The sequence below is a fragment of the Manduca sexta genome, chromosome 13 (assembly GCF_014839805.1).
Source record: "Manduca sexta isolate Smith_Timp_Sample1 chromosome 13, JHU_Msex_v1.0, whole genome shotgun sequence".
In the NCBI taxonomy this organism is placed as follows: Eukaryota; Metazoa; Arthropoda; class Insecta; order Lepidoptera; family Sphingidae; genus Manduca; species Manduca sexta.
Genome location: NC_051127.1, coordinates 10,842,213 through 10,856,605, shown reverse-complemented (window position 1 = coordinate 10,856,605; position 14,393 = coordinate 10,842,213). Strand labels below are relative to the sequence as shown.

Here is a 14,393-nt window from a genome sequence, read left to right as displayed (position 1 = left end):
GTTATCAAATTTATTATGTTTGTCAAAAAATATCGATATTCTAATTGATGTTTCGATATACATTTTGATATATCGATTTTAATGTTCCAAGTATCGATAGCGATATTGCTTCCATGTTGTATGTCTAACGAAAACAATATTTCAGCTCATAATAATATCCAAAAGAAGCGATCCAGTAAAATCTGGCTTAGCAATCGATACCTACTTCACCACAGTCCTTTCAAAAAGTGATGATATCTGCTGCGATCTCGGTTTCATAGGAGGGACTATGTAATCTCATGTTATACTCAATAACCAAAGTCAGCTCAAACATTTAGTAAATTTAACCTATCCAAGCAAACCAAAATTACTGCAAACAAATATTTTATTCAATCCATTTTTTTTTCTATATATACAGAAATTACCTACTATCGTGTTGTCGTTTTTATTTCTGGTATGTACTTATTATTAATTTATTTATTAGCAAAAATTTCCGTTGATTGGTATTCATTACCCGACTTTTAAAAACGAAGGTTCTGTGTTCGAAGGTTTTGTTTTCATAAAACAATCGATAATAGTAGGTAGTAGATTGAGATCTATTCTATGTGCGTTTCATAGAACAAAAAATGAATGAGACATAGTTTTTAAGTCAAAAGATTTATTTCGAAGTTTTGGTTTTATATCGATTGATGACTATTATTGGCGGGCAAATTCAAACGCGCTGGTTTGGAGACTTGATCTAAACGGTCTACCCAAAAATTTTATTTCTGAATGCAGTGGTATAACTTCATCGTAAAGGACCCGTGTCAAATTAATTTAATGGGGCCCTCTAATAAGAAACCCTGTACATTTTTTTTAAATATGAGCGAAGAATGTCCTTTAGAGAAATGTAGATTTCAAGCATTTAAGTATAACTAGGTATAAAATGCAATTGTTATTCACAAGTTATGAAAAAAAAAAAATATATCAATAGTTTTAAATATTTTTTTCTTAATTTGTGAATTCTAAGAAAAGATAATTCCAAGTATGAAGTAAATAATCCAGACTTAGGAGTCAGTAGGATCACTATCTGCATTATTTAAATTAATTAGAAAATGATATAATAATGTCATATAAGTACGTAAATGATATTAAGTAATTGTAATAGGTAGAGTCATTGCTTTAGTCCGATATATTTATTTCAAACTGTAAATATATCTATTTAACAGTGGGTTTAAAGAAAGGCATTCAATGCCAAAATTTTTCATTACTATTCACGAAAAACTGAATGAGACGGATGGAAATGGAAATAAATTAGATGATAATTATAACAAATTTCCTAAATAAATATTTCATTATAATATCTACTAGCATTTGCCCGCGACTCCGCCCGCGTTATAAAGTTTTTTATATTATCCCGGAATAGGAAGTAATCTATGTTGTTCCCAAGGACCCAAAATATCTCCAAACCAAATACCGTTTACTCAGAGCACGCAACGGAAGCCCTCAAGAGGCATATTTTTTTCACGTTCTTGCAATATTTTTTTATACTGCTTCGCTCCTAATGGTCATAGCGTGATGGTACATTCCATATAGCCTTCCCCGATAAATGAGCTTTCCAACAATATTTTATTTTTATTCTTACCTATAATTCCTAAGATTAGCGCATTCAAATAAACAAATACACAAACAAATTCTTCAGCTTTATATAATAGTATAGATTCCGGGATAAAAACTCGCTATATATTTTTCCGGGATAGAAAGTAGCCTATGTCCTTTCCAGGGTCTCAAACTATCTCCATACCAAATTATATCGAAATCTGTTGGGTAATTTTTGAGTTTGTCGCGTTTAATCAGACAGACAGACGTGGCTTAATGTTTTTGTTTTATAATATATATTTTTTATTTTGATAGGGTCCATTCCGTCATATATAATTGTTGCAAAACATTAACCGTTTTCAGTCTCAAAAAAATTTGCCCGTTTTTCCAACATTTTTCATTACAGCTCCGCTTCCATTGGTCATAGCATGTTGATATATACCCTATAGCTATCCATGATAAATGGGCTATCCAAAAGTAATTTTTTTTTAAATTTAAACCAGTAGTTCCTGAGATTAGCGCGTTCAAACAAACAAACATACAAACTCTTCAGCTTTAGGTATATCAGAATCAAATGGGGTTATCTTACCTTCCTGTTATTAATATTATAATTACAAAGGTTTGTGAAATGTTTGGACATTCAGATGCTTGTTAGAATTAAACGCAGAACTACTTAGCTAATAAAATTTTGATGCAATTTGAGACAAGGATAGACCATCTCCTGGATTAACTCATTGTAAATTTTTGTAACCCGTTAATTTGTTCCTATGCGAAATAATGAATTCTTAATTTGATTTGTCAAATGTATATATGTATGTAATGTATGCTATAATTCGTTACAGTATTTTAAGAACTTTTGTAGCGGGTAAAGCTTTTCACGTGAGAAAACCGAGAACCTAACTTTAAAGAAATTGTAACTTAGATAAAAACATAATTAAGTATTGCCATTGATGTATATTCTATAGACACAAACGTCCAAATTTTCTACAGACACAAAAGTTTCACTACAATTCTATAGACACAAAAGTTTATATAACTATTTATTTTAAATCTGAACTATAATGGCAACTAAAACGTCGCTTATTGCATGGGCAAGATTGCACTTATTTTAAATTTGACGGAATGTAAAAAAAAATATTTACAAATTATTTTTAAAGGTACGAAGAACGTAGGTTAGTACGTAATTTCGAAACCAACAGAGACACGTGCACTTTGCTTTACCAACAAGCCTAATTGATCATTATGCACAGGTTGCGTCATGAATCAGGACGCACGGCGGATTTATAATCGCGCATTCGAATAAAACTTTTAGGATTGTGGATGGAAGTGCCTTTTTTAGGAGACAAAATTAAAAGGCCTTCGTTTAATAATTTATATTATGTTTCTAATTTTACCAATCATATTATTAACCTGGTAAATAGTTAAAATAATTCTATTGTAGGATTTGAAGATAGTTAAGTAAGTAATTAACCATAAAATACAAACATCAAAAATAAAATTTCGTCACTGATTGGAAACAATGTAATAAAATTTTGGCAGTTAAACGATGATTACATGAAGATAAATAAAAATATCTAAAATGTTAATCGATGCTAATCTTATAATACTTGATATGTTATCCATTCGAATATAATTCATTAAAATGCAGGCATTTCTTCGTGGGATATTTTGCCTGGACATGTAATTTGCACGAAGTGGAGGAGACTGCGGAGAGAGTGACTCTTTAATATATTATGTGAGGTCATTACAAAGTTCCGCGCAAAAAATCTGAACGTCGGCAGGCGATAATTCAAATTCAATGCACTCAATCAGTACAGTAGAAACCTATTGTTTTTCTTAATACATTCTTAATAAACCATGCCTTATAATAAGGAAATAATATAAGTACCTGTTATTATTATATTATGGTTATTTATTTTATTTTAACATAATTAATTAGTTACATAAAAGATTTTCACTTAACCTACTAAAATGATTATATTTGATTGTTAATTAGTACCATTTGACTCTTCCACTCGCTGACCGCTGCCGTAGCGCAGTCTATGACTTAGAAGATACCTATATTGACACAGTATCAATGCGTAGGTAGCTTGTGTAAATAAGAAGCTGGTCATCATCAGCTCCATGATTGATTTATTTGATGCTGGTAAATTTGCTGCACAAGTGAGAGCGATGTGTGCCGGGAAAAATCAAATGAAAAATGTTATCAATGCATTTCGCACTCTCGCTCTCCAATATGATGTTAACATTTTAGAGCTGTACGACACGCACCTACGTAATCTACAGCTCCAAAATGGTAGAATTGAATGGTATTTCTAGGGTATAGATTAAATAATTCATATTCCCGTCATGTGTAGTGATATAAATAGGTTGAATAAATGAAATAAAAAAAATAATAAACGATATTAATAATTTCCCAATTCATTAGGTGATAGTGAAGACTGCCATTCATTTTAATTTAATTATAGTTATATAAAAGATCTGCGTAGCATATTCGTTATGTGTGCCGGTCGTGATGGCTACAAATTATAATTTATTTTGGTGCTCAATTATATAATCCAGTACATGTTCTGGTGTTACAATGCCTTTTGGAATGTAACCTGAAAAAAAAAGAGAAATAGATATAGCTGCTATAATTTTTAATTTCAATTGTTACTGCGTTAACATTAGATTAGGGAAGACCTAACAGATTTACCTACTTATTTATTACTTATTGGTTTTAAGTTCTTTTCGACTAAATAGTCGATGTCAATTGCTGTTTTAATATTCATGAAATATAACTATGATCCTCTTTCAATGCAATGGTTTTCTCTGTTTGTGATTGCTTCTTTCTAACAAGTAACTTCCGTTTTGTTACATTGTGGTCCTTACCTTTAAGTTGAGTTTTATTGTTTGTGTTGTAATATGCTTCCACAATGATAACAAATGGCGTTATATCCAGTATTCGTGAAGCTAGTCCGATGGTTGGATTCCCTCTGTTTTCTACTATTTTGTAATATGTTTTGATCATATGTCGGTTTACGGGCTCCTTGAAATCGATGTTACCAGACTTTTTAGGATTCGTAGCTTCTGATCTTAAACTGTTTTTGGTCAACACGCCTTTGAAAAACCTGAAAAGAAAGAAAGAAAACATATATTAAAGTATATGTAAGTTATTTAATAAATTCTTAGTATAACCTGAAATGGCCGACAAAGATGTTTCCAGTGTTTCCATGTCGATCCACCACGGGTAAATTACTTGTGGTAGATCCAAAATAAAAAAAATCGTGTAAGTTTTGATTGCCTGATCTGTTGCAGTATCAGCTACAAATTCTAAAAGAAGACGATTAAAAATATAAAGGATAAGTATAAGTATATCAATAGCTACCCTTCATCGTTGATAACCAAAGCTACACTGTTTTCTGATCCCATTGCAGCAAGCGCGGCTATGCACGAACATTGTTCTTTCACCAGAGGCACAGATCGGTTTATAGTCAAATTTGAAATGCATCTGTCCCACCACCTGCATTATTTCAAAATTATGAATCTAGAACGGCAATGCAGAAAATCTAAAGTCTAAACTAAGGTAACAAATTATATAATGAATATTCTAAGGTTTAAAATAGCTTTTACAATATTTCTATCGAGTTAAATAAATTTACCTTTGTACCATTATTGAGATGATCTTTAAGTAAAATAATTATTAAAAAAATAAAACGTGAACAGATAGGTTCGAAAGAAATAAAAACTTATTTCTTAGGTAAAGCTAGCGACTCTATAACAAAACACCCATATCACTAACATGAATTCGCGTTCAGGTGGTTCCTTGAATAGATGTGCCTCCATCCACTGGTCGGTGACAAATTTTGTCATATAGTTACGGATTCCATCGGGTAGAATAACTACCACACGTTTACCCGCTCCGAGCTTAAGTTTTTTTACCGCTCGTATTGTTGATATCATAGCTGCTCCACTGCTGCCGCCTGATAAAGTGGTAATTTGAATTTACATAAATATATTTAAAAAATATAATTATTTTAAAACAAATGTCTCCCGGCATAATGTATGCCGTCTGACAAAGTGGTAATTTAAGTTTTCATAAATATATTTAAAAAACTAATAATTAAAAAACAACATCTCCCGGCACAATATATTATGATGGCACAATTAATTTTCAATTGTAAAAGACTACGAGTATTTTTGAATGGGAGCAAAATGGTCTCAGGTAAGAGTAGAGTCTCTGTCATTTGTTTTGTCACAATTTGCTCAAAATAATAAAAATAATCTTAAGAGGTGGGTGGTCCTCTTTAAAAAAAAATACAGTATATAATACAGACGCAGTTAGTACATACTAACTGCGTACTATTTAATACCTTTTAGGTATACTTACATAATACTGCGTTCAATATGCATTCTAATTTTATCGGATAACTGAATGATGATACGCTTTCCATAATGAGTAGCGTGTAGCATTATCAAAGCATTTGCTAATGATACCTACGTACTTGAGAAGCCGTTCATCATCATTAACTACAATGACAAACTCTCTGCTAGCACGTAATAATACGTACCTTTATACCTACTACTATCATGACATCGATTTGTTTAGCAATTTGATCAAAATAATAGATAAATAAGTTTCTTAATGTTAAACATACTGACCGCACAATAAGCCTTCTTTTTTAATTATTTCTCGTGACATGTTAAAGGCATCATAATCATTTGGTTTTTCAATGATGTCAATTAAGGACTTGTCTAAAACATCCGGTACAAAATCACCCCCAATGCCTTCCACCTGCAAAATGTGTTAGGTACACAAAACTAAAAGCTAGTAATCTCTAGATAGACATAAAAACTAAATAAGGGTCGTTGTTTAAAATAATGTTCAGTTTAGTTCAGCATATTGAGCAAATTTGACTTTGAACATATTTACATCTTCATGTCTCGCAAACGGTGTATTTCTTTAAATAAGAAAGAACAAAATAAATTTACTAGATAATATAGGTTTTCAAGCCACTTCCGCACCCTTGTAAACCATGGTCTTTTTCTTTATATGATACATCTTAACAGTTAGTATACTATATGATAATGCAATACTTTAAGTACATTTTACTCACAAAATAGCTGTGATTTACAAAGACTTACAAAGTATAAGTTAGGACGACCTTCATCAAATATTATTGAACCTTTAGGGTCTACCACGACGACTACGCAGTCGGGGCGTCTTTCTTTGACTTTCTTGGCCACGCCGCTAACGGTTCCACCAGTTCCAGCGCCTATAACTATCATGTCCAAGTCGGGAACTAAAGACAATATTTCTTCCGCAGTGTATTCGTAGTGAGTCCATGGGTTCACGTCGTTTTTATACTGGAATATTTATTTGATTCATTTAAAAATATTGCAAAATTATTAAGCAATACCTAAAGAAGAGGTAGGCAGAGGCGCAAGTAATGCATCAACTGAAGATGATGTAAAAAGGCACGAGCTTATCGCCAAATCGACACAATTTCCAGAATCCAGGCTGGTACTGCGTAGAAAAACCCAATACCACTTTGCCCGACCCTGGCATCGAACCTAAGACCCCAGTACTACAGTCGTATTTTAACATAACTACGCTACAGAGGCAGTCTAATTAATAATATTATTGTTTATAAGTAAGATATTTAAAATTCTATTATATTGTTAATAACTATTTGGGTCTAATCTACACATTTACCTGATCCAATGAAATGGCGTTAGGATCCTCAGCCAACATTTTTTTCGTAACAGAAACGAAGCTTTCAGGGCTATCCCACGGCGCCATTGCAGGAGTCTGAACTACCTGGGCTCCCAGGAGGCTAATGGTGTTCATTTTTTCATCAGAGTTTTTATCTGGAGTTACAATTGTACATCCGTATCCTGTAATGACGAAACGATAAAAAAATGCTGTATGTCATAGAACATTGCATTGCATTATAATGCTCTATTTTATACTCATATTTAAAACGTACTTTACAAAATAACAAAGTACCAAATTGCAGTAAACAGAGGGTGCTTTACCATCGCGTGTCTTTACTACCTAAAGCTTTCTATGGTTGGGGCGGAGAATTACCACCATAAACGAGAGTTGGACAGGACTCAATAAAATAGGTACTATGGTATTAAAGAACAGGAGAAGTTGAGATAACAATAACAATAATTTTAATAAGGTGCTCATTGACAGCGGGTGATATTATAATTATATTATGTAGGGACCATAAAGTTGCTCCGATCATAAAATTACATTAAGAATATAAATTTAAACGATACAATGTTGCAACAGCGTGCTTAATAATGTATACAGGAACACTATTATTTAATCAACAATCATTTACAACCAATGCACAACGGAATCTACATAGAATTGCATCATAACCTATAATATTATAAGGGCCTACGGTCTTTCTTGTTTTTGTTTGCCAATATGGGGTAAGGGTGCTTATAACATTCCAGATCAGTGACGGGACCTTGAAAGTTTGCAGTCTACGTAGATCGATATTAGAGCCCTTTTTCAATAAACGATCCCAATTCCAATCTTCAATCGGATTCCGAGAATGAACCAATCAAAATAGACTTATTTTGACTATTGGTAACATGTTAAAAAACTCTATTCTCATTGGTTCATATTAGATCAAAAGCGATTGGGATCGTTTATTGAAAATGGTGGTTAGTCGATTTGGTTCTCATTTACAGTCGGAACTCTCTCTTTAAACGAAAACAATAATTGTAGTCGTTTATAAGGACGTCTCTTAATGACATGCTAATAATATATTAGTAATCGTATCCCATAGGTAGGTATCTAATTGGTAGATATACTTACGTAAAACAATATCTTGATCATTTAATCAATGTTTCTACATGTATTTTGTTACTCTAATTATTTATGAGTGCGTATTAATTCATGGTATAAATACATTTTATATTTCACTATACTTAGATTAGTTTAAAATCATACACATATTAGTATTATAATATACTTACCGCGGACTGCTGCTGTCAGAGCCATGCCGATACCGGTATTACCGGATGTAGGCTCAACGAATCTAGTAGTCTTTGGTTTAGCAACACCGGCCTTCTCTGCTTCTAATACCATCGTGTAAGATATACGATCTTTGATAGAGCCTCCTGGGTTAAGAAATTCACATTTTGCATCTGAGAAAAAATGGAAAGCATAAATATAAAATTAGTATAAATAAATCTATCAATATTTATGGTAACCGGGTACGTTAGGTAATTAATAGCTAATAAGAATTTTAAACAGACTTAACGTAGGCTCTATCTTAATTAGCTATAAATATAATAAAAAAAAAAAATTGTTGAAAAATGTACCATATTACTTACTCTTAAATAAAAGTACATAATATTATAACATCATACATAATAAAACAACGTAAGTTAACGTACGTATTATGTACGTAAGCTTACGTCTGGGTCCAACGAACTCTGATCTTAGTCGAAGTATCTAGTTCTTCTTAACCTTTAGATTTTAGAGGATACAGGAAAGAGCTTATAGTATTTTAATATTATGTCGTTTTTTAAAAAAATCTGGTTTAAAATATTTTGTTATTGTTTTTATGATAATTCGATTATCGCTACTTGATAATTTTGAAGCCAAGCCACAAGGCTTGGGCGAGGGCAGATACTCAAAGAGACAAAAATGAGGGGCGGAATAATAACGGGCGCGTGGCGGCGACATGGAGTCCTTAATTTCTCTCTAAGAGAGCAAGGTGATTTTACCTTACTTAACAGCTCAATAGGAAACTATTTTAAAAGATATTTTCTTTGGGGTTACATGTTCATTGCTTATATGGTGTAAATGAAAAGTGGCAGTACGACAGCGTAGTGGACTAAGCCCAAAACCCTTCCTACGTGTCTGTAAATTTAATATTTTTAGTAAAAAAAATCTGGACGTGCGGTAATAGTGAACAGAACGTAAAACACCAACTTTCGATATTTGTTGTTTGTCTAAACAGACAAACTAAATTATTCGATGAAATATCATGCTAAGGCCAATGATTGTATTCAAAATCTAATTACTGGAAAATATTAAGCTTCATTGTAAGGTAGTTGGGGAATGCTTGATGACCTCGAACTCAGGCCCCAAGCGTGGTACATCTTGATAAAAAGAGGGGACCGAGAGGGGTATAAAAGGCCGATATAGACCTAAGTCTACGCAAATGACTTTGTAAACATAGCTAGTCTTAAAATATAATACAAATTATCACAGTAGCAACAATCATTAAAACATATAATTACGATTATTTGATCGATAAGTAAATGCCTAGAGATTAATGAAGTCGTTGATATACACTTTTCATCAATAAATCCTAATCCTTCCGACAATAAGGATATAGATACGAGTTATGATTGTATTCAACCTTTAGTATTATAACGTATATTTATTACTTACATACTTCACATTCTAATCCGTGGTCCTTGGGGATTCTATTGAGTCTAACTAAAGGTGTGTCACCTATAGTTTGTAGTATGTTGTCATAGATTTTACCCCGGTGACGACCGCTGCAAGAGGAAATTTATTATTGTAAAAATATAAGTACTTACAAAAAAAATTTTATCTGACAATTCTTGCAGTGATGAGGGAAACTAGTTCAGGTATTCCTAATATTTCTGCCGAATTTAGATTATAGGTACCTACGTATAATAAAATTGTAGCTAGAAAAGAAGGGGAGTTCGGGCCTTGTCTATATCAGATTTATGTAGCTTCGACTCCAGGATCATAAAGCAAAATCTAAAAATAATCAACATATACAACTACATGGAAAACATTCCTTTGTTGTCGTTTGAGAGGCACGACGCCCGCTCTGGAAATTCTCTCTAGATACGCCAATCCATATTAATACGGATAGGTACAAAAGAATACCATTATTATATGATTATCCTGAGTGTATCGGTTCACCATTATTATTTACTTATCTACATGTTGTCAGTATGTAGTAGATTTTATTTCCGTTGTAATCAAAATGTTCCAATTGCGTCATCCACCACTTCGTCCCTTCTAACGGATTATGTGTAAAATTATATAATAGAGTACAAGAATCTTAGGGAAGTTTAATATAAAATCAAAAAGTAAGTTAAATATTATATTTTTTTTGTAACATTGACTCTACAATACATAATATTTATTCTATGAGACGAAAAAAATGCGATTTGACCAAGTGAGGTGAGTACCCACTTCGTCTTTTATATCCAAGTTGTGTTAGATGTTTTTATAATAAATAATTATACTTAATACAATAAGACGATGTAAAAAAAATTTACTAAGCTATCAACATCACTTTATGGAACAAAATATTATAGGTAAAATCTCGATTTTAGAAATTGCTTTAATTTTTTTTTATTCGATAAACTATTCCAATATTATATCTACTGATAGTAAAACACTTTTTCATAAATACTAGCAATCATTTGTTATGATTGCTATGTTTCGTATAGCAATCATAACAAAGTATGTATCAATACCACAATGCTATATCTTATTTATGAGTTTGAGACGAAACCTCATGTTTTTAAGGGGACGAGAAAAGGGAGAAAGTTATAGAAGACCACCACCATAGTAGGCGAACCAAGTAAACGACACTATTCGCCACAAGAAATGTCTTGTAGGTATATATGAATGATATGACATTGTACCGTACTAGGTCATATTTTTTCAGACGTGGAGCGATATCTTAATTTTTTTTCACAAGTAAGTAATGTAGTTTATGAACTCCATAATGTATACTTAACTTGAAAATAATTTGGATTTGGATTAATTAAACTATTTTAATACTTTTAATATTTATTATCTCCATCAATAAAGGTTGAATAAATTTACGTACCTTGTATTGCAGGGCATTGTGAAAAACCTATTCAATATGACACTAAATTAGTAAGCCACTAAATAAGTAACTTATGTAACTTGTGCAACTTTATCGGTGTAAACAGTTTAATCACGAAGGAAGTTTGAAAACTGAATAGCCAGCCAACGCACTGATTTATATAAGGCTTACGAATATCGTTTCACTGATTGTATTTTCAATTTTATAGCTAAATTAACGGCAACCTTATCAAAACATATCACAAAGTTGATTTCTTTGATAAATTGTGTCAACCTACTACAGTTATTTAGTTTGATAATGAACTCGTATTCATTTCCTAGTATATTTTTGAATGGTACATTTATTTTCCTAACCGATTTTTAACGATTTCAGACGAAGCTCTGCTCGTCGCGGCGAACAATATCTGTCTGTCGGTAAAGTCCGATCAGGTACTCATTATGTGCACTCTTTCGCACTTTACACTATATTAGTAATTATTTGCACATATAGCTGTGTATATTCAGAATAATAAACAGGCAACAAAGAATCTCCAGCACTGAAAACAATATAAAGCTGATAAAATGAATCAAAACAGGGAAGGATCACAATGATACACGCACATTATCAACCTGTTATTTATAGTATATTTTTATGATAAAATCTAGGTCGCTATATTACCTATAACTACTAAATTAATTTTGATGTATAAATTATATTTGCATGTACATATAAAATGGGACATTTGTTACAAACTGCTGCATGAAAATGCTACACATATTTTAGTAAAAGGGTCTTGGCACTTTTAAGAACAGCAGAAAAAGCACATAGGATGCTCAACGTTATTGTATACGTGAAAATTGTATTATAAAATAACCTTCTTTTTTTTAAATATGGTAAAGCGTAAGTATATTTTGGAAACTTCGGTTATAATTGCATCTATGTAGATAAACTAAAAAGGGCAATGTAATAAATTACTCCAATTTTAATAAATTTCTGATTTAAAACGCAATTTAATATTATACATCTTGGGTCTCATGTCGCTATTTTATTAATGTGATCTTCGTCGATAGACGTAATCTATTCCATCAGTTCTATGATTTCCGGTCCTAAGTAACTAGTAATCAGAAAAATTTGATAAAAATGACAGTAATCTCATTTAAAGGTGATATAGTCTGATTAAATAACCTTCATTGCCCTATTTGAATTAGATTAAGGTATTTTACAAGGCCAAACAGTTTGTATAATTTATTAAGTCTGCAACAACTACGTATATCCCATATATCGATTGGTTTTTAATATTTTAACACAAGCTCGCGGTTTCGTCTGCGCAACCGATTTTTGTAGGTATATTCCCAATGTGAGTTATGGATTAAAAAGTATTTATATGTTAAATCTAAGACTTAATGTATCTGTGTACAATTTGGACATTGCCTATTTGTTTATGGAAGTCCGTTTCGCATAATTTGATTTTATATGATATGGTAAAAATTACTTACAAAATAGAAGGAAAATCTTTTTTATAGTGGGTTTTTCGTACAATTGCATATTTTAATGTTTATTTTAAGGTTAGTTTTAAAGAATTATAGTAATAAAATATCTAAGTATTTCATTCGCTGCTGAACATAGGCCTCCTCCAAAGATTTCCAAACGGAATTATTAAATGCGGTCTGCATTCCTGGGGTTTCTTTCATTCCATACCTAGTTGTTCCATGTTGCCTGTCCATTTTACAGGTAACCGTAGAACGCTGCTCTATACGCACGTGGTCTCCATTCGAGAACACTCTGGCCTATCTACGGTCAGTATAGGTATATATTTACTTTGATTTAAGTATCAATATTGAAATAATACATTCTCTATATATATTTACTTACGTTCTGGTCGTTAATTTTCGCATAATTCAATATGTGCGTTTATTGTACTAGTCGTTAAAAATAGGTACCTCTTTATATATTTGTAAGTAGATATTTGTAATTGCCGTCGGAATAGCTTGTAAATAATCAATAAAAATGTATATTTTCAACCTTCTTTTCATACACCTACTACGATTACCTCTGCACCACCCTTAGGTTGAATGGTGCAGAATGCCTATGGCTTTAAGTCCGCTTGTATACATTTGTGTATATGCAATGCTAAAAAAAAATAAAAAATTAGTACATATTTTATACTGATCACGCAAATCGAGTCGTCTGTTTACAGATACCTATATCGATACTCTGCTCATAATACTCGCATGAAAACAATATAATGTTGTTGACGTTGTATTATTTCCGTTGGCAGACCATTTCATTGTTATTTTTATTTATTTAGTGTTGGCCACTTGTGTCACCCTGTCGTTATCGTACACAGCAAAAAGTACGTTATTTATAAACACCTAACGGATGTGATATTGAACTTTTGGCCGGAAGTTAGTCATAGGGCAAAACTTTCCTCTTGTGACTTCAACTGATATACATGACATTCGTGAATTATACGTTTCGTTATTTTACAATCTCTTCGTCAGTTTACGAAAAACTGAAAACCTAGCTCACCAGTTTAGGCGTACTCTCACGGTTATACTCACCCTATTTTTGGCAATGTTCCCTATTTCATTGTTATGACTATAACCATTATGAAAATGCCAGCGAGTGCCAGACTAAAATAGTAATAATATATTAAAAGCAGATATATTTTACGGTTTCTCTGTTGATATTTCACAAAAGGACTCGTAGCATAAAAGACGAGGAAGTTAGTAAGCGTTTACCCAATTTTCAGCCACGACATTCATGTACTTATTGCGTTACGATCTCTGAGTTGCATGATGTGTTTTTGGTCCACCTACTGATATCTATTCAATTGTAATAAATAATTAATTTAATACGTGTTCCGTAAAAATTACAAGTTATGATTTGAAAGCGTGTCAGAAAAGTATAGGGAAAATTTTGTATAATCCACTTATCAGCTTTTGATACGGTCTCGGTTATATATATTACTGTGTATTTATAATCTTAGAGTAAAAAACATGGAAAGTTTTCATTAACAGT

General features: G+C 32.0%; 1 protein-coding gene across 1 annotated transcript; it reads right to left on the bottom strand.

Moving 5' to 3' along the window:
* Nucleotides 1–3,064: 3,064 nt before the first annotated feature.
* LOC115443397 (cystathionine beta-synthase) lies at nucleotides 3,065–11,922 on the bottom strand. Its single transcript, XM_030168772.2, has 10 exons — nucleotides 11,394–11,922; nucleotides 9,965–10,074; nucleotides 8,536–8,706; nucleotides 7,253–7,434; nucleotides 6,682–6,903; nucleotides 6,199–6,331; nucleotides 5,339–5,519; nucleotides 4,925–5,059; nucleotides 4,429–4,667; nucleotides 3,065–4,157 (listed from the first exon to the last, which is right to left on the bottom strand). Exons 1-10 carry the CDS (start codon nucleotides 11,408–11,410, stop codon nucleotides 4,084–4,086), a joined length of 1,464 nt encoding a protein of 487 aa, XP_030024632.1. The 5' UTR covers nucleotides 11,411–11,922; the 3' UTR covers nucleotides 3,065–4,083.
* Nucleotides 11,923–14,393: the final 2,471 nt, after the last annotated feature.

Excerpts from the sequence above, each read along its gene's own strand:
- LOC115443397 (XM_030168772.2), bottom strand. Across the intron at positions 8,707-9,964 it reads CGGATTAGAATGTGAAGTAT|ATGCAAAATGTGAATTTCTT; the intron begins GTAAGTAATAAA and ends ATTTTTTCTCAG. Across the intron at positions 6,332-6,681 it reads GTCGTCCTAACTTATACTTT|GTGGAAGGCATTGGGGGTGA; the intron begins GTAAGTCTTTGT and ends CACATTTTGCAG.